This window comes from Onychostoma macrolepis, chromosome 15, assembly GCF_012432095.1.
Source record: "Onychostoma macrolepis isolate SWU-2019 chromosome 15, ASM1243209v1, whole genome shotgun sequence".
Classification (NCBI taxonomy): Eukaryota; Metazoa; Chordata; class Actinopteri; order Cypriniformes; family Cyprinidae; genus Onychostoma; species Onychostoma macrolepis.
In genome coordinates, this window is record NC_081169.1 from 23,123,521 (window position 1) to 23,144,446 (window position 20,926).

The following is a 20,926-nucleotide window of genomic DNA, read 5'->3' on the forward strand; positions in this document are numbered from 1 at the left end:
AAAACAAGACTGAAAAGGCCAAAAGAATTTCAGGGTGTGGAATCTCCCAATAGGAAGTAAGTCAGCTGTGTGTTGTTAGGCGAGTTGGATTGGCTGTTATTACATCACCAGCCTGAAACTGAAAGTGCCTGCAGCATATTAACATAAACCACATGGAGTTGGTTTATCAGGTTTTATTGCGAAATCAGAGGGGGGAGACTATGAAATTGCTATTTCACTAATCAAATAATGTACTTACATTAAAAAAAAAAATGTAAACAATTAGGAATGCTTAACATTTTTTAAAAAGCCTTTTATGAATGTACTTAACAGATCATGAGAATTTAATTGTGAATACATATATTTAAACAGTACATTAACTAATGATCTGTTGAGCATAATATAAATGCAATATAAGATGAATTCAACTTATAAAGTGAACCACACAATAAACTAAAGCATCATTTTAATGTAAGCATGTGTAAAGAGGATGTGTTATACTACAACATGCAGAGTGTGAGGGGGTGTGTGTGTGTGAGCGCTGTCTGGAGGTTAGTATGTGTAAGTGTGTGGGTGGAAAGTAGGTGTTTGAGAGCTGAGGGTGTTCTTTCCCTTTTCAAACCAACCTCTGTTCCTCGGACTGGTTGCACACTGACATCACTGGAGTTTCCCTATCTTTAGCATATATATCACATACAAACTCTATGGCGAGCAGACAACTTCATTTGAAAAGCTCACTCCAAAAGGAACACATCTCAGAGAACTAACAGCATGGTGAAATACGAAACGACAGTAGCAGATCTGGAAGCCGGCGCAGGGGGAGTTTATCAGACAACAGTGGCACCCGTGCTGGTGAAGTCCTCCAGAAGCTGGATATGGAAGACTTTTGCTGCAATCACTTTTCTCGCCCTCTGTGCTGTGGCGGCTGTTTTCTTCGCCTGGCATATGACGGTAAGACTGAAACTTTAATGTGGGATGATAATATTATTCAAGTACATAACAGTGTGACCTAATTTGAAATGAGCCTTTGATAATCAACATTTGCAATGTCTTTTATTTTACAGAAACCGAACCAAAAAGATCTTCGCACCTTTTTTGCGGAGAAGCAAATCAGCACACCATCAGGTAAGAAAAGATTCCCAACAATCCATCTCTGTTAGCAATTTTCAAAGCAACATTTTTGTTTTTCAACCCAGACTCGTGAGAAAACGTAACTATTTTACAAGCTGCCAATTTTGTAGGCTGTAAAAATTATTCTTCAAAGATTATAGGAGTATATTTTACAAGAAAACTTCAAAATGACATGTTCAGCTCAATGAGTGAAAATATTTTACCATCAGTGTGATTTGTATGTAAATGTACAATTTTTAGAAAAATAAGCATGAAGGTCTTCTCCTAACCCCAAAACCTAGGGGTCAAATGTACCAATTTATACAAATTTAGCCACCAATTCACCAAAATGTAAAACAGTTACGAATTGCCATGAGAATTGTATTCTTAAATAGAATACTTGCTTCTCTAGTTTCTAAACATTATTTTAGACATTAATAGGCAACTGATGTTAGAAGCAAACTGTGAAACTGACTCCAATCCTCTTTTCCACAGAGCAAGGAAGAATGCTGAAGCAGATCGCTGAGAGAACAAAAGCAGCCATTCATTTACATGGTGAGTCTCAAACTGCATCTCTGACTTTTCTCTGTGCATATACGTCATAGGTTATCTCATTTCAAGAGACCGAGTTTAGTATTCTTAGCCAAGGTCATCTTATCAGATTCTCAAAAATCTGAGATTCGTAAAAGGCGCTTGTTGGCGTAGAGTTGCTCAATGGCCTGAATGTTGCATTGTCATTGAGTTGAGTTTATCATTAAACATTAACTAATGTGGATTTCCTAGTGTAGTAGGACGTAATTCAAATACAGTAATATATTTGGCTCTCGGTGGAGCGGCAAGAGGTGGGGAGACTCCAGTAAACTTACTTCATCGCATGCTCTACTGAAGATAAAGACTGTGATCTTTAACCGCAAAACCCACGTTGGAAACAGGCCCATTTCTACTATTTTATGACCTCTGATTTTAGGATTATATATCTTCAATACAGTTTGATTTCATAGGAAAGAGTTTGCATTACGTTTTTAGCATTCTAACACTTTCGATGTGCCTGTGGTCTCCTTCTCACACATTTATCTTCTCTGTACACAGGTGAGCATGTCAGCGGCTCAGAATCTGAGTCTCTGAAGTGGGTCAGCGGTGTGGATCAGTCGTTTGAACAGGGCGGCCTCAAGCTGAACAACAACGTGATTCACATTCCCGCCGACGGCCTTTACTTTGTATACAGCCAAGTGTCCTATGCCGTAAAGTGCAATTTGGACGAAGACGATGCAGCTCGGAACTTCCTGAGCCACAGCATCTGGCGTTATACGGATGCGGTGGAAGATTGGAAGCCTCTGCAGAATTCGGCCCACTCCGTTTGCCAATCACAAGAGGACGGGAAGACCACGTACAGCACCATCTACCTGGGCGCTGTCTTTAAGCTCATGGAGGGCGACAAGCTGTCGACCAAAACCAGCCGCATGGCCGACATCGAAGAAGATTATGCCAAAACGTTCTTTGGAGTGTTTGCCTTGTAATTTGTTAGCCTCCTTAGTTGCATGGCTCAGTATAACAATAAGTGTTTTACGTTAAAACTTCCAAAGTATGTTCTCAGGGCATTTGTTTTAAAGTAGTTTGATTAATGCGGAGTCCTTATTGCATTGTAACATAATGTTTTGGTTCTAAAACACATCAGATGCAGTGAGAGCCGTGCGCTGGATACTATGTACTCAGTCATGAGCACTATACCAAGGGCACTACAACTCGTATACTTATTTTAAGCTAATAATATGTTTATCTTACATGTTTCGTTGTAGAAATAGTAAGGAATTTAGTATGTTTAAAGGAACAATGGTATTTGTTATCTATTTATAACTTTTGAGCGTATTTAATATATTTTATTTTGTATGTCCTATTTAACTATTTATTGAATGCTATACTGTATGAAAACGAATGTACTGAATTGTTTTTGACACTCATCCTGTGATTCTGACATTTTAATGCTGAATAAATGTTAAGTATTACCATAATGCACTAGTCTCATTCCTAACAGCATTCAAAAAGAAGAAGCAGCTTGTGGCAGGTCATATGAACACACTGGGGGATTTTTACATTCCAGTACGTGACCAGTGGTTCCTTATCTTCCTAAAATCGGACTTCCTTTTATTTTTTATAAATGAGGTCATGGCTTGTTTCCCTCATGAATGTTCGCTGCTTTCTCCCAGGTGTGATTCGAACAAAAGCCCAGGGTTCTGAATTAACAGAATTGCATCACTCTTTTGGTTCACTTGTGAAGGGTGGAGATCGCACAATTTATTGCAACAGTGTAACTGTGAATTCCAAGAGGTGCTTTAATCTAAAAAGCCCCCTACTGGACAGACTCCAATGTTTTTGTCAGAAATATCAGAAACTATTTAAAAATTTTAAGAAATTAAACAGGTTAGAGACCCTTACAGTTAAAAAATAAATAAATGAAATAATAATAATAATAATAATATTATATATATATATATATATATATATATATATATAAAGGGATTGGCATAACCACAATATTCCTTTGAATATCAAAGTCTAAAATTCTAAAAACCGAACAGTGCAAGAAAACTGCATTTAAATGAGGTGCACCGTTCATGAGCTTTTTTGTATCAGTTGCATGCATTTCTGATTAACTTCTAACATACAGTATGCAGTGTTTTAAATGTTTTACAAAACCTACAAGTTTAAAAAAAAAATTTATATGTATATATATATATATATATGTGTGTGTGTGTGTGTGTGTGTGTGTGTGTGTGTGTGTGTGTGTGTCTGTATAAAATATAAAAATAATATTTTGTACCTGTATATAAATACAATTAATAAGAATAAATATATACTGTATAACATAACTACAAAAACATTTTGTAAATATTTCACTTCCTTTTATGTAAAGCACTTTGAATTACCATTGTGTATGAAATGTGCTATATAAATAAACTTGCCTTGCCTTGCCTATATATATATATATATATATATATATATATATATATATATATATATATATTTTATTATTTATTTATTTTTAATTAAATTTAATATATATGTGTGCATGTGTGTGTATACAGGTATATATATATATATATATATATATATATATAAATAAAAATAATAAAAATATCTACATTATATAATACAGTAAGAATGAATATAAATACAGTAATATTTTGTAAGATAATGTAATTATAATTATAAATACAAACAATATTTTGTAAATATGATCTGTGTGTGTATATATACAGTGCCCTCCACTAATATTGGCACCCTTGGTAAATATGAGCAAAGGCAGCTGTGAAAATAAATCTGCATTGTTTATCCTTTTTATCTTTCAATCAAAAAATTCATAAAATTCCAACCTATCATTGAAATAAAACAATTGAAATTGGGGAGAAAATCTCATTGTGAAATAAATGCTTTCTCTAGTTCATGTTGGCCACAATTATTGGCACCCAATTATTGCAATGTCATTTTCCCAGAGTAACAGCTCTGAGTTTTCTCCTATAATGCCTGAAGAGTTTGGAGAACACCTGACAAGAGATCAGAGACCATTTTCTTCATCCAGAATCACTCCAGACACTTTTTACTTCTTCTCTTCAGTTCACCACTCATTTTCTACAGGGTTCAGGCCAGAGGACTGGGATGGCCAGCAGAAGCTTGGTTTTGTGCTCAGTGACCCATTTTTGTGTTTTTGAGGTTTGTGTTTGGATTATTGTATGGTTGGAAGATCCAAACATGGCCCATTATAAGATTTCTAACAGAGTCAGTCACTTATTGATTTTTTATCTGTTGGTATTTGATAGAATCCATGATGCCATGTTTCTAAACAAGAAGTCCAGGACCTCCAGCAGAAATATAGGCCCACAACATCAAAAATACAGCAGTATATTTCATTGTACACATGGGGTACGTTTTATTCCTGTGTTCACCAAATCCATCTTGAGTGTTTGCTGCTAAAAAGCTAATTTTTTAGTTTCATCTGACCATAGAAGCCAGTCCCATTTGAAGTTCCAGTCGTGTCTGATAACTGAATATGCTGGAGTTTGTTTTTGGATGAGCGACGAGAATTATTCTAGAAACCCTCCCAAACAACATGTGGTGATGTAGGTGCTGTTTGAATTTTTTTTTCAAGGTTTTCTGACCCCGAGACTCAACTATTTTCTGCAATTCTCCAACTGTGGTCCTTGGAGAGTCTTTAGCCGCTCAAACTCTCCTTCTCTCCGTGCATTAGGACGATATAGACACACGTCCTCTTCCAGGCAGTTTTGTAACATTTTATGTTGATTGGAAATTCTTAATTATTGCCCTGATGGTGGAAACGGGAATTTTCCCTGCTCTAGCACTTTTCTTAAAGCCATTTCACTAATTTGTGAAGCTCAATTATCTTTTGCTGCACATCAGAAATATATTCTTTGGTTTTTCTCATTGTGATGGATGATTAAGGGAATTTGTGGTGCCAATAATTGTGGCCAACATTCATTGGAGAAAAACATTTATTTCATCATGAGATTTTCTCCCCACTTTCAATTGTTTTACTTAAATGATAGTTTAGAATTTTTTTTGAGTGAAAGATCAAAAGGATAAACAATGCAGATTTATTTTCACAGCTGCCTTTGCTCATATTTATCAAGGGAGCCAATATTAGTGGAGGGCACTGTGTGTATATATATATATATATATATATATATATATATATATATATATATATATATACACACACATATACACACATACATACACACACACACACATATACAGGTGCATCTCAATAAATTAGAATGTCGTGGAAAAGTTCATTTATTTCAGTAATTCAACTCAAATTGTGAAACTCGTTTCATTTATTACTAAATAAATTCAATGCACACAGACTGAAGTAGTTTAAGTCTTTGGTTCTTTTAATTGTGATGATTTTGGCTCACATTTAATAAAAACCCACCAATTCACTATCTCAACAAATTAGAATACTTCATAAGACTATTTTTAGCAAATTGATGGCCTTCTGGACAGTATGTTCATTTACTGTATATGTACTCAATACTTGGTAGGGGCTCCTTTTGCTTTAATTACTGCCTCAATTCGGCGTGGCATGGAGGTGATCAGTTTGTGGCACTGCTGAGGTGGTATGGAAGCCCAGGTTTCTTTGACAGTGGCCTTCCGCTCATCTGCATTTTTTTGGTCTCTTGTCTCTCATTTTCCTCTTGACAATACGCCATAGATTCTCAATGGGGTTCAGGTCTGGTGAGTTTGCTGGCCAGTCAAGCACACCAACACCATGGTTATTTAACCAACTTTTGGTGCTTTTGGCAGTGTGGGCAGGTGCCAAATCCTGCTGGAAAATGAAATCAGCATCTTTAAAAAGCTGGTCAGCAGAAGGAAGCATGAAGTGCTCCAAAATTTCTTGGTAAACGGGTGCAGTGACTTTGGTTTTCAAAAAACACAATGGACCAACACTAGCGGATGATATTGCACCCCAAATCATCACAGACTGTGGAAACTTAACACTGGACTTCAAGCAACTTGGGCTATGAGCTTCTCCACCCTTCCTCCAGACTCTAGGATCTTGGTTTCCAAATGAAATACAAAACTTGCTCTCATCTGAAAAGAGGACTTTGGACCACTGGGCAACAGTCCAGTTCTTCTCCTTAGCCCAGGTAAGACGCCTCTGACGTTGTCTGTGGTTCAGGAGTGGCTTAACAAGAGGAATACGACAACTGTAGCCAAATTCCTTGACACGTCTGTGTGTGGTGGCTCTTGATGCCTTGACTCCAGCCTCAGTCCATTCCTTGTGAAGTTCACCCAAATTCTTGAATCGATTTTGCTTGACAATCCTCATAAGGCTGCGGTTCTCTCGGTTGGTTGTGCATCTTTTTCTTCCACACTTTTTCCTTTCACTCAACTTTCTGTTAACATGCTTGGATACAGCACTCTGTGAACAGCCAGCTTCTTTGGCAATGAATGTTTGTGGCTTACCCTCCTTGTGAAGGGTGTCAATGATTGTCTTCTGGACAACTGTCAGATCAGAAGTCTTCCCCATGATTGTGTAGCCTAGTGAACCAAACTGAGAGACCATTTTGAAGGCTCAGGAAACCTTTGCAGGTGTTTTGAGATGATTTGCTGATTGGCACGTCACCATATTCTAATTTGTTGAGATAGTGAATTGGTGGGTTTCTGTTAAATGTGAGCCAAAATCATCACAATTAAAAGAACCAAAGACTTAAACTACTTCAGTCTGTGTGCATTGAATTTATTTAATACACAAGCTTCACAGTTTGAGTTGAATTACTGAAATAAATGAACTTTTCCACGACATTCTAATTTATTGAGATGCACCTGTATATACATATACATACATATATATACACACATATACATATATATATATATATATATATATACATATACATATGTATCCAGGGTTTTACATGTCTTGCATCAGATCTTGAGACTCGATCATAAACAATCCTGGCTGCACTCTCAGTGCAAAATAATGAGTTTATTGAATGTTGACATCCAGAAAGTTTGCATATTTAGAGAAACTTTCTAAAGCTTAACATACATACAGTTTTTGTCAGTTGAAAAATTACAAGGGAATTAATTACATTAAGTTTTTTGACGCTTGGAAGTATCAAAAGAAATTCCTCGTGGTATAGTGCACACACCTGACAATTCAAGGAAACAGTTCAAGGAAAATCCATAACTGCTGTATCCGCAGAACCTTTAGAGAAAGAAATGCCTCAGAATAACAAGAACCCTCCCTTGTGCGTCAGCGGTGACTCCACACAGATGTTTCCAAAGAACCCATCCCATCCATTCAAAAGGCACTGTTTCAGAAATTACAGATTGTACCTTTACCGTGTGTCAAGTGTTACAGTATATAGTCACACACCCTGAGCTACATTACTAGAATGTTGATATATAGAGGGAAGTCAATGTGCTGTACACTATGCCTAGCTGTCAGTCACCAACTGTGAATCATTGCTTCTTATATGTTAGTTAGTTTATACACAAGTACTTTTTATACAAGAATGAAACATGCAGCAATGCACAACTTAAATTAAAATTCCCAAATATTGTATTACTGTGTAAACAAGTATTACGTGATTGTCTTACCATAGGAAATAAATATTACACCACTGTAATATTGCAATAATTCTAAATACACATAGAGATTGTCCACAGGTACAAAAGTTTAAGCATTGACTCTACTTCTTATAATAATAAAAATAAAATAAAAAATACAAGAGGAGAGAGTCAATACAATTTTATAGATCTAATTTTATGGTTATAGTTTCTATGATTTCTGCCACTATGACTATGTGTTTATGAGGTGATATATAATTGGGAAAGGCTCCAAGCATAACAGTTTAAATGTTAAAGAATGGTCATAAATATAATTTAAAAATTTTACAAAAAGTGTGCTATCATTCTTACAACACACATAAACAATTGTGAAGAGCACTCATTTGTTTACCGTTACTCGAAAGAGGCACAAAATAATTTTTAACCATAAAAAACAAAACAATAAATTAACTAAAAAAAACTAACAATAAATAATCAAATAAATATTGAAATAAAATATTGCACAGACCAAGCAAAGGCCTTGAATTTGGGGGAAGAAATGTATAATATGGAGAAAGACATTTGTGAAGAGCACAATACTGTCTACTGTCACTCATAAGAGGCATAAAATAATTTTTAAAACTATCAATATATGATAAAAAAATTCAATAAATAAATATTACACAGACGAAGTAATGGTCTTGAATATGGCAAAGAAAATCAATAATTTGGACAGAGTGCACACCAAAAAAAATAAATAAATAATAAATATACATTAATTAAAAATCACCTTACAATGTTGTGTGTTGTGAGATGTGTTTGTTTGATAAATTTGCCCCAAAAGTGCAAAAGCTACAGAAGCTGTTTAAGAGGCCTGTGCTTGTTTTTTACTCAAACTGTGACGTAACACACACAAATCACAAACATCACAGATGATTTGTAAAACAAATAAGCCAATTATCTCAACTGTATGATAATAGGAGGAAAAAACAAACCGATGCTTGTTTTGTACAGTCCAGACCAAAACAAATTCTTCTTTTATTCTTTTCCATTTTACTCCACTTCACTTCTACTACTACGGTTGTAAAAAACAGGAGTCGGAGACATTGAGACAAGGACAGAAAACCATTAAAGCACCCTGGCACACGGCCGTAGGGATTAAAGGAGAAAAAGCATACGAGGAAAATAGAGTATCGACCAGACTCGGGTCAAATACCTCTAGGAGTAAGTAAATCACAGGTTCGGCTAAAACCTTGTCTCATTTCCTTTGTGAACTGGATGAGAGCGAGAACAATTCATCTGATACCGTCTATTGGTGCAATGCAATGTCTGTCTCATTAAAGTGACAGTCTCGTCAGATGCTAAGTGAAGCACAGAGACACGCTCTTCTTCCTTCGCTGTCACTCAACAAAATAATTCAAAGAAATGTTTGACCGGGTCTGGCTCCAGCACCCACACAATCCTTCCTAAACACCCCTGTCCTAGTGTTTAAAAGACGCTTCATCCAAAGGGATTTACCGAGGTCCAATTGCAAAAACAGTCAGTTCCCCTTGAAGAACTCCGATTTAAGTGCTACGGTCAAGGGCACAATAATGACAGAGCACAAACCTGATTTAAGTCACTCTCTAGCATTTGGAGAGCAGTCTATTTGGCCTTTACGTTAACACTCTCTTAAAGGAACATTACAGGTTCAATACAAGTTGAGCTCAATTCACAATATTCCTTAGCAAAACTGATCCCCATTTGTTCCTCTTTTTCGTCAAAACAAGGAAAGACTTGGCTTATAGTGAGGCTTTTACAATGGAAGTGAAACATTTAAAGCAAACATTTGAATTCACAATGAAACAAAAGTATTTATAAATTACTTGATTTATATGAATTGATTTAACTGAGATCTAGTTATTTCATTTTGATTAAACATTACAAGGTCAAAATTTAAACAGATTTTTAAATTTAAATTTCCATTTGACTGTTGATTTTAAATACTCGCTGCTTCAAAAGTAAAGTCACATGATATGCATGTTTACATGATTTTATTATAATAAACTGTTGCTATCAAAAAAAAAAACTATTTAAACAACTTTACAGCTCAAATAAAACACGTTTTAACAGAATAATTTTTAAAAATGCTTCAAGTTTTTGCTTTTAAATCCTCCTTCCATTGTAAATGCCTCAACATAACCTAAAGGACAAGTCAATATGAAATTATTATTTGTGCTATTCAGAAGGTTTGATAAATGCACAAGTACATACTATTTTCTGACATCACTGGTTTCTATTGTCTGAAAGCACCACACTCAATGATTGTGCAACAGAATTTTTGTTTCCTTATACACTAACATTCAAAAGTTTGGGGTGAGTAAGGTTGTTTTTTGTTTTTTTGACAAAGAAATTAATATATTTATTGAACAAGGATGCATTAAATTGATTAAAAGTGACAGTAAATATGTTTATAATGTTACAAAAGATCAAATAAAAGCTGTTCTTTTGAACTTTCTATTAATCAAAGAATCCTGTAAAATGTATCATGGTTTCCACAAAACTTATGAGCCGCACAACTGTTTTCACCATTGATAATAATAATAAATATTTCTTGAGCAGCCAATCAGCATATTAGAATGATTTCTGATGGATCATGTGACGCTGAAGACTGGAGTAATGATGCTGAATATTCAGCTTTGTATCACAGGAATAAATTACATTTTAAAGTATATTAAAATAGAAACAGTTATTTTAAATCGTAATAAAATTTCACAATACTACTGTTTTTACTATCAAATAAATGCAGACTTGGTGAGTGATTTCTTTCAAAAACGTAAAAAAATTTTACTGACCCCAAACCATTGAATGGTAGAGTAGTTGGAGCAGAAAGTGGATTACAAAAAAAATAATAATGTGTTTTTATAACTGAGATAGTGAGTTATCAAAAGTGAACAATTAGGAAGTCAGGAATCCAAAAGTGGAGTTAAAAACTCATCGACTTCAAAATAAAGTACATAAACTACAGATACAACTTTACATTGCCTTCTTGAGATTCCTCCATCCCCGACTCATTTGTACAGGAGTGGCAGACGGCTGTTGTGGCAGTTGTTTCGGCTCAGTTTGCCCTCGCCCTGGTACAGGTTGGAAGAATTGGAGAAGGACGGAGGCAGGGACTGTTTGTCTGTTACGGGGGAGTAGCTGGGGGGTTCGGCTTGAGATGACGGGACGCTGTGGTTCTGGTTCTGGTTCTGGACAGACGTGCGTCTGCGAGAGCGCAAGGCCTGGCGTTCTGCAAGCTGATTCCGCAGCTCCGTCACTCTTTCTTCCTTCTGCACAAAAAAAAAAAAAATTAAAATAGTAGTATTTATAATTATATATCTGCTAAACTTCTCCATTTTTGTTCCATAGAAGAAAGTAAGTCACACTGTATGGGATCACATGAAGCTGAGTAAATGATTTTCCATTTCTGGGTGAACTATTCTTTCGACACTTCCTTTAGCATGTATATTTCCTCATATATAAAGCAAATTCTGGCCTTAAAGAATGAACAAATCAGAGGGTCAAAGACAAGGACGAGTAGGATAATCATTTCAATAATTCATTCTATCCTTCTGGGATCCCGTTCCATGTGTTCATTTGTTAATCTATTATATGGTGTTAATTAAGATGCAAGCTGTGTGCTCGTGAGGAGAAGAGGAAGTGACGGATGGAGGGAGAGAAAAGGAGCACGTGCCTCTTGAATGATCTTCTGGAGTTCCCTGTTCTCGCGCTCCAGCTGTCTTGACTTCTCCTCATCGTTGTTGTTGGTGGACGAGCCGGTTTTCAGCGTGTCCTGCTGCTCCGACTGCCACTCGCCACGAGTGATCAAACGCCGTATCTGCAGAAACGACCGTTAAAATCTATGAGACGCCGCAGGGAACGTTCGCTGAATTTATGAAATGTCAGTGAAATCAATAGTTCATATGGGTGATGCTGTGCAGGAGAGGACAGGTAATAAGTAAGGGATCATTTACAGCCAGCCAGTCGCAAAATAAATCACCCTGAAGGGTTTATTCTGCGATAAAGATCTGTTTTTGTACATTATCTGGCTTATTACATGGCTGATAAATAAATAAATGGACATGAAATACTGATTCAAGATATTATTTCACTTGTGTGAGAAGAGACAGCAAAGCGGGGTTATTATAACTAACAAAAATAATTAAAATATTTTTGAATAATTGAAAAATAAAGCTGAAATAAAATTAAATAGAAATATTACATGAAAAGTTAAAAAAAAAAAAATTAAATGCTGCTTGGCTGCTAACTGAAATAATTTGAGGCATTAAAATGATTAACTGGAAATGAATAAAAACTACAAGAGAAATAAAACTAAATGAAACCTAAATAGTACTATTAAAAAAAAAAAAAGAGAGACAAAAACACATAAAATTACTAAAAAAATTAATTAAATACAATTAACATTGAAAACTGAAAATATAAAAATAACAAAATTACTACAAAATAAACTTTGGAAACTTTGAAGATTTCAAAATCAGACAAAATGAGAAATAATTGAAGATTAAAAAACAAATAATATTCAATATTTATAATAATTAATTAGAAATTATAATAATATAATACAATGCCACAGAGCGATACAAGAGAAACTAGCAGAAATCTGTTTCACGTGATGTTTAGAGTTCAACAGGCATTATATAAAGAAACTTTAAATAAAAATAAATAAATTCACAGCATAATACTGTGATTGACCAGCACTGTGTAAAAAATAAAACTATTAAAAGTAAAAAAATAAAAATACAATTTAAATAAAAAAAAAAAACAATTCTCTAAGATAAAGATCACTTTACTATTCTGAGGAAACGGTATATCTTGCTGAGATCAAAATATAAACCTAATGCATTAATGCAGTGACAAAAAATGAAACTGCAGCAAGGGAAAGAACCGAAATCAGACAAAATGAGAAATTGGTGTCAGCCATAAAGACAAACCAGCGTGAATGTGGAAGTGATATGAAGCAGGGGATTTATTTGAGTGCTTGTACCTTGGGCACAAAGAGCACCACGAGGGTGATGTAGACAGAGAAGATGATGGCCAGAGAGGCGAATGCAAAAGAAGCATCCTGCTGAGAGGAGAGGATCATGGTCACTGGAGCAGTAATCATGCACAGCACCTGGAGACGGAATCAAAAAAGAGAGTATAACGTTAATAATGTGAATCTATAAATGTGAAGATATAACTAAAAATGAAAAGATAGAGCTTAAACCAGATTGTTAGGACTCACTTAAGAATTAAAGTTAGAAATGTTGCTTAGCATCTAACTGAATTAAGAAATTAAGAAATAAATATAAATTATAACTGAAATAAAAATAAATAGTGAAACCTAAATAGTAATATTAACAAAAGACAAAAAAGCACATACAATTACTAAAGAGAGAACATTATTAATGTAAAGATTTAACTGATTTAATTTTTCTGGTAACACTTTACAATAAGGTGTCATTTGTTAACATGAGTTAATGTATTAACTAACATGAACAAACAATGAACAATGCATGTATTACACTATTTATTAATCTTTGTTAATGTTAGTAAATGAAAATACAGTTGTTCATTGTTTATTCATGTTAGTTCACAGTGCATTAACTAATGTTAACAAACAACTTATGATTTTAATAATGCATTAGTAAATGCTGAAATTAACATTAACTAATATTAATAAATGCTGTAGAAGTATTGTTCATTCTTAGTTCATGTTTACTAATGTTGTTAACTAATGTTAACTAACGAACCTTATTGTAAAGTGTTACCAATTTTTCTAATAAGACTGTCATTTTGCAGATGATTAAAAAAAAATTAAATAATAAAAAAAAAAATCAGTTTAAACCACTTACAAATGTGGTCTTGATCGGGTTTGTAAAAATCAGATTTCATGTGTTTGTTTTGCTATTCGGATGAAAGAAATATCTAAATGGACTTGAGTGTGTGTGTGTGTGTGTGTGTGTGTGTGCTTGCTGTCTAAACAAGGCCTTTGTGTACCAAACTATCATCACCACTAGAGGGCATAAATTAACTGTAAGAAAAAATTAACTTGCAGAGCAGAAACAGCATGAATGAGAACTGAGAAAGTGACGAGATAAAGATAGTGGGGGAAAAAGGAAGGAGTATGAGAGAAATGAAAGCGAGAGAGAGAGCAAGAACTGTTGATGAAAAAGAGAGGTCATTTTGTCGAAACACTCGCAGCAGGCGGCAGAGAGATGAAGATCTTATACGATGAGTGGGGATGTCATATCTGTCGAACAGTGTGGAAAAATAACTGGTATTTACCTTCAACGGCCAAGAATGACTCTACAGACAGATAACAGCGAGCAATGAACTGACTCTCATGACTCTCTGTCCGGAGTCAAAACAATATCTAGAGCACCACAAGCCTATTTCCTCTCTGACCTCAACAGCACTGGAGCGATATGAGCTACTCTGTGCTATTCTACCAGTCACAAAACCGTCGCCTGATGGAAAATAAACTGCTTGTTACATTTGAGAGCTCAACAAAAATAGACAGACTTGTACTGTCCCTGGCGACATTTTTACCAACTAATTTCTGAATCTTGCATCACTGTAAAACAGACAGTAAGTTCTTTGTTTTTGATCAACCCAACAACCTTAAAGTAGCATCAAAGCAGGCATGTTATTCCTGACACATGGCAGACACATGGTGCCATTCTGAGACTGAATCTGATCTTATGTAAAATAGCTGTAGGACTGACGTAAAGCGTTTGCGTTGCCAGTGAAGTGTTACTTGTTTCCTCATTAGGATGTTTTAGTCTGAGTTTGAGCAAATGGGTGCAATTATGCAAATCAGCCTCTGAAGCACTTGGAGTTATTGCTGGAATCAAACTGTTTGCAAGCAGTTGAGCAATTCAGAGTGAAGCACAAAACGCCAGTCATCAACACCTCATTCAAAAACTGTGCTAAAAAAAGGCTCAAACACAAGGCGAACATGTTGTTTTTGGCAAAAATAAGTACACTTAAAATTAGCATTACGTCAATAGCTATTATTTTGTTTTCACAGTGAGACTTTATTGTAAGTTATAGATCATTTTAGTACACTAACTTAATTTAAATTATATTTAAATTATATAAAAATAAGTAAATCGTATAAATATGTTATATATATACACACACACACAGTATAATTTATATTTATACTTTTTAACCTTACTACACAAAATAAATCACTAGCTATAAATTTAAAGTAAAAAACTAAAAATGTTATATTTTTATGAATAACTTCATTAATAAGTCATAAAGGTCAAGTTAAAATCTGGAATGAGTAAGAAACTAAATAAACAGCTAAAGTTTATAAAGTAAATAGCAACTTTAAGCTATTATACGCTATTTAAAAAAAAAAGTTTTTTCTGGTCTGATTATTTTAATGTTTTTGTACCAATTATTTGTACCAATACTGTATTTATTTGATCAAAAATACAATAAAATATTATTACAATTTAAAATAACTGTTTTCTATTTTAATATAATTTAAAATGTAATTCATTTATGGCGTAAAGCTGAATTTTCAGCATCATTATTCCAGTCTTCAGTGTCACAGAAACCATTCTATTATGCTGATTTGCTGCTCAAGAAACACTTTTTTATTATTATTATCATTATTATTAATGTCGAAAACAATCATTCTGCTTAATATTATTCCAGAAACTGTGATACTTTTTTTTAGGATTCTTTGATGAATAGAAAGTTTTAAAGAACATGTATTTTCAACATTAGAAATGTCTTCACTGTCACTTTTGATCAATGTATTGCATCATAGGGGAAGTATTCATTTCTTTCAAGAAGAAAAAAAACACATTAAATTTTGTGATTTGAATAACTTCCAATAACTTTCATTTTTGTCCTTTAGCAGGTAAAGAGACATTTTTCATAAGCGAACTGTTTATCCTACTTCTACACTGCAGACAGAGAGCGTTTGAAGTGAGAGGGGGCGGAAAGTAAAACACTGGGAGCTGCTTGGAAAAAGTCACCTGCTGAGTCACAATTCATTTTCAATGAGACGGACGAGCAACACAATACCACCCCAGAAACGGCTTCAGCCCCGGCTGAAAAAAACAAGCTTATATTGCTTATGCAAGTTTCTGCCACTGCTTATAAGCAGTTTCACAATTAACTTAGCCTTCTGTCATATATTTATAAAGGAGTCACATATTATGGCTGTTAAACTCCAGGGGAAGATATAATAGTTGAATAGTTTTGGCTGGAAGGGCAGAGTATTCATAATATTCATATGATATATATAGCTATATATTAGATGAAACTGTCAAATGTGTTTCTCCCGGCTATCAGCAGCAGTTAGGCTACACTATAAGAACATTATGTGCTGTGAATATAGAAATAGCCAGCAGTCAGACTTACAGCTACATTGTAGATGGCCATGCCAACCGCTCTATGGTCATTAATCTTCTCCGTGGAAATGGACTTGGTCTCGTAGGCCAGAAAGATTCCCAGCAGCAGCAGAAGTCCCTTGTAGCCGTACACCACACCTGAAGGGAGAAAGCATTACTTACAGTATAGTGAGTGCTCTTAAAGCTCTGAGGTTGTCCCACATGGAAACTGTATGCTTTCTATTTCTGTGCTACTTGAGATACATGTGATGGTTTTAAATGTAGGCGCTTTTTTAACATTTGAACCAGTTCTTTGTAATGATTCTATTCAACTGATGCACATTAGAAACTAGGGGTTTTGGGAGTGAAACAGTGAAGTATTATATAAATAATATCACATTCTATACTACCATTTAGATGTTTGGGATCAGTTAGAATTTATTTTGTAAGAAATTAATAGTTGTATTCAGCAAGAATGCATTAAATTGATTAAAAGTGACAGTAAAGACAATGTTATAAAAGATTTCAATTGAATGCTGTTCTTTTGCATTAATCAAAGGATCCTCAAAGTATCACAGTTTCCACAAAAATATGAAGCAGCACAACTGTTTTGAACAATGATAATAATAAGAAAAGTTTATTGAACACAACATCAGCATATTATAATAATTTCTGAAGTATCGTCTGGAATAATGATCCTGAAAATAAGCTTTGATCACAGAAATAAATGACATTTTAAAATATATTAAAATAGAAACCATTTATTTCAAATATTAGTTTTTAGATCAAATCAATGCAGCCTTGATGAGAGACTTCTTTCAAAAACATAAAAAATTCTTACCAGCCCCAAACTTTTGAGCAGTAATGTATAAAACCTAATAGAAAACATAATTCATAATAAATAAATTCATAAAGTCTACTGGGGTTTGGGTTGACTAGATAAGACTTTTTAGAATATTAAAATCAGCACAACAAATACCTACCTATGGATGCTTCACAATTTAAATATTTAAATGTTTAATATTTAAATACAAAATGTTTTGTGCATTACAGTAAAAAAAATTCCCATATTACAGTAATGAAGTCTCGTAAAAATGTGCTTAATTGTCATAAAAGGGTATAAAAAAATATTTCTGGCCCTAAAAAAGTGACATATGACATGTTTGTGAAGATATATGATCTCTGTCCTGTCTATATGTATATTTTAGGAAGCTCTGAAAGAAATGAAAATAAAAAAACAATAGATGAATAAAAAGAGGAAGAATGATAAAGGAAGTGAGAGAGTAGAAAGGGACTAATAAGTCACATTAAGAGTTTAATCTCGTTTTGAGTTCAGGGAAGGTTTTTTTCCTCTGTAATATTATCTTCCTGTACAGTGTGAGAGAGTCAGGCTATGAGATCCAGACCTGGGCACTGACCCACAAAATTTAATTTTACACTGCGGCGCTCTGATAGGAAGTCAGAGCAAGAGGAAAAGTGCGAGAAAGAGATAGTGAGACAGAGAACGAGAGAGGGAAAGAATGAGTTGTGAAACGGTAAGAGGAATGCAAAATGAACTGGAAAAAACTCTTGAGCATATAACAAATCATTAATTTAAATTTCAAAGACAGATTGTATCACTGAAGTGTAGAACGAGAAGCAACCACATAGATAATTAAACTCCTAGATATATATAAATAAATAAAAAGAAAATAGACCAGGGGTGTCAAATGCACAGTGCAAAGGAAAAATATTAAAGTAAATTATGCAACAACAAAAAAACATATGTTTATTTATTATCGTTACAATATATTCATATTCTTGAGTTTCACAACAAAGTTTAATATTCAGGATTAGGGTTTTTCAAAATTAAAAATACTGCACTAAAAAAAAAAACACTGGACAGAGCGAGTGAGTGTTGGATACTTACCAAGCCACGTGTTCATCTTTTCTGAACTGCAGTGCTCGAGAAGAGGCTGAATCAACACATCTAGATCTTCTTTAGGAGCCTCTTTAGTGAACTTCTGCTTAGAGCGAGAAAACAAGAGAGTGAGCGAGAGCACTTTAAAGGACAGAGATTGAGGTCAATGCAGCAGAGCACCGCACTACAATCCTTCACCATTAACACCTACTTCCATGAGCTTGCTCGGCAGAAATTTCCAAGGCATCTCAGAGGAAACACATCATAAAAATCACAGTAACAACAAGAAAAAAATCAAGTGTCACCACACCTCCACAGTTATGTGCAGAGGGTCCACGATCTGCCAGATAAGCAGAGAGAGAACATCAATAGCCAGCAGAACTGCAACGGTCGCATACAGCTTCCACGGCTCCAAATGCTGCGGTGAAATAACAAGACCATAATCGTTAGTCAATGATACACAGTTGCAAAATATCAAGACACTAACGAGAAACTGCTATACAGTCACAGCAGTTGTAGACATTATTGGAGACTCAGTATACTGTCATTTGTTTCTGTAGAACACAAAAGGAGTTTCCAAGAATATTTATGTTTAAAATATATCTTTTCTTTAATTAAAATAAAAAAATATTTATATTTTATATTTATTGTTAATATGAATGGGGGGGATTGACATTATCTTATTGCTTACCTCGTTATCGTTATTTAAATTTGTACTGTCACACAAAATACCAATAAAAAGATTTGAAGTAAAACTGTACACAACGTGTACCTTTAATGACACATCGTCATATCACAGTTTCCACAAAAATACTAAGCAGCACAACTGTTTTCGACATTGATAATTAATTAAATAATTAATTAAGTTCTTGCCGTTCAGTGAGTCATATGTTGATTCAGTAACCACCCTGACTGATGATTCATCAGACTCAAAAACTTCAAACCATTATCTTGTGTTTAAGTCTTTCTAAACAGTTCCTTAGAATAACAGGTTTAAAAAGTCATTTGTTATTGAATCGAATCATAAGTCAGTCATATGATAAATGAATCAAACTACACTTCTGGCGTTGTATGTTTCTTGCATGCAGCTTGAGAGAACAACTCAGCAGAAAGACATGTTTTCTTGTCATTATTTTATAATCCATATTCGCAATTTGGGTAAGCATGAATCCTTTTGCAGGCATTAGTGGAAATGATTAAACCGCATGGTAACAAAAAGGCAGAAAAAAACAACAACAAAAACATCATAAAAGCATTACGGTACACTGTAAAAAATGACCGTGATTTTAATGGTAAAAAACTGTGAAAAAGCTACGGTAAAAACCTGTTAAATGGTTAACGGTAAGTTCCCCTAATATATACGGTGAAAAACTGTAATAGACATTTCAGATAATTTTATGGTGAAATACCGCTTTTGGAAGTGAAAAAGAATGTAAAATTTACAGGGAAAAACCGTAAATTGACATTCCCAGAATTCCCTGCGTTGCATTTCAAATTTTGTTTGAATTTGATGTTTTTTCTTTGAAATTACTAGGTTTCTTCTTAGTTTTTTCTTATCAGTTATGTTTATTAGGGTTGCATGTTACATCTAATTTTGTTAAATTAATGTTTATTGCATATTTCAGTTTAATGAGTCTCACCATGATGGTGTTTAGTGTTTGTGTGAATGACACTGTGCACCTTCTAAATATGTTATTATTTAAAAGCTGCTTGTGATGGGCTTTGGTTCATCATGTGATTTCTCATCACCACCTGCATTTGGTGGTTATCAGTGTGTTTCAAAGGTACAAAACAGATTTCAGTACTTCAATAGGTTGGTATATTAACATTATATCAGTTAATGAAATTACGGTATTTAACTGTAAATTTAAGTTAAAACCGTAAAACCTAAAATGTTGCTACCGTATATTTTACGGTAGAATTCCGGCAACCACAGCTGCTGTTTTTTTACCGTAAATTTTACGGGAATATTTTTTACAGTGTAGCTTTTTTTGAAAAACAGATTTACACAAAACATGCAGCAATGAAAATTATCAGTAAATAATGACTTAAATTTTGGTCAGTTTCACGCAAAACTACTGTAAAGGTCTTTACTCTTAAGAAATTTCTCTTAAGAAATTTTCGCACGTTAAAAAATAAATACGACCTCACGTTGTGTCAATCATGTTTACACACTGCCGCCGAAACTTTCGTCTGTCATAAAAAAATTTTTTGGATCAGGTTCGATTTTCTGCATTTTCGCATCCATAGCAAGCATTTTGATAAGAAAGGATGATGAATACGAAAAAACGCATATGAAAATTTCGGACTCACACTGTGCAAGGACCTTAAGACTTGAAATACAGCATATAAAGCCCTATTCGGACGGGACTAGTTTTCTAAATGTTTGAGTTTCGATTCTTATCACCTGACGTCTGCGATTTTCATGTACCAATTCGGACGGGACTAACATCTCTGTGTTTATTTCAGAGGTGGAGGGGCTGTTTTG

General features: G+C 34.3%; 2 protein-coding genes across 2 annotated transcripts in view; one reads left to right on the forward strand and one right to left on the reverse strand.

The window, feature by feature from the left end:
• Positions 1 to 510: 510 nt before the first annotated feature.
• On the forward strand, positions 511 to 3,087 carry tnfb (tumor necrosis factor b (TNF superfamily, member 2)). The gene is made up of 4 exons (XM_058744809.1): positions 511 to 930; positions 1,044 to 1,104; positions 1,585 to 1,644; positions 2,179 to 3,087. The coding sequence occupies exons 1-4, from the start codon at positions 751 to 753 to the stop codon at positions 2,604 to 2,606; spliced, it is 729 nt and encodes a 242-aa protein (XP_058600792.1). The 5' UTR covers positions 511 to 750; the 3' UTR covers positions 2,607 to 3,087.
• A 4,367-nt stretch (positions 3,088 to 7,454) lies between these two features.
• The window catches only part of gabbr1a (gamma-aminobutyric acid (GABA) B receptor, 1a), a 68,017-nt gene continuing 54,545 nt past the window's right edge, over positions 7,455 to 20,926 (reverse strand). Inside the window, exons 19-24 of the mRNA XM_058745372.1 lie at positions 18,749 to 18,856; positions 18,448 to 18,541; positions 16,570 to 16,697; positions 13,187 to 13,315; positions 11,876 to 12,019; positions 7,455 to 11,471 (exon numbers count right to left, since the gene is read on the reverse strand). Of these exons, the coding sequence (XP_058601355.1) occupies positions 11,211 to 11,471; positions 11,876 to 12,019; positions 13,187 to 13,315; positions 16,570 to 16,697; positions 18,448 to 18,541; positions 18,749 to 18,856 (864 nt within the window). The 3' untranslated portion in view covers positions 7,455 to 11,210. The remainder of the gene's footprint in view (positions 11,472 to 11,875; positions 12,020 to 13,186; positions 13,316 to 16,569; positions 16,698 to 18,447; positions 18,542 to 18,748; positions 18,857 to 20,926) is intronic.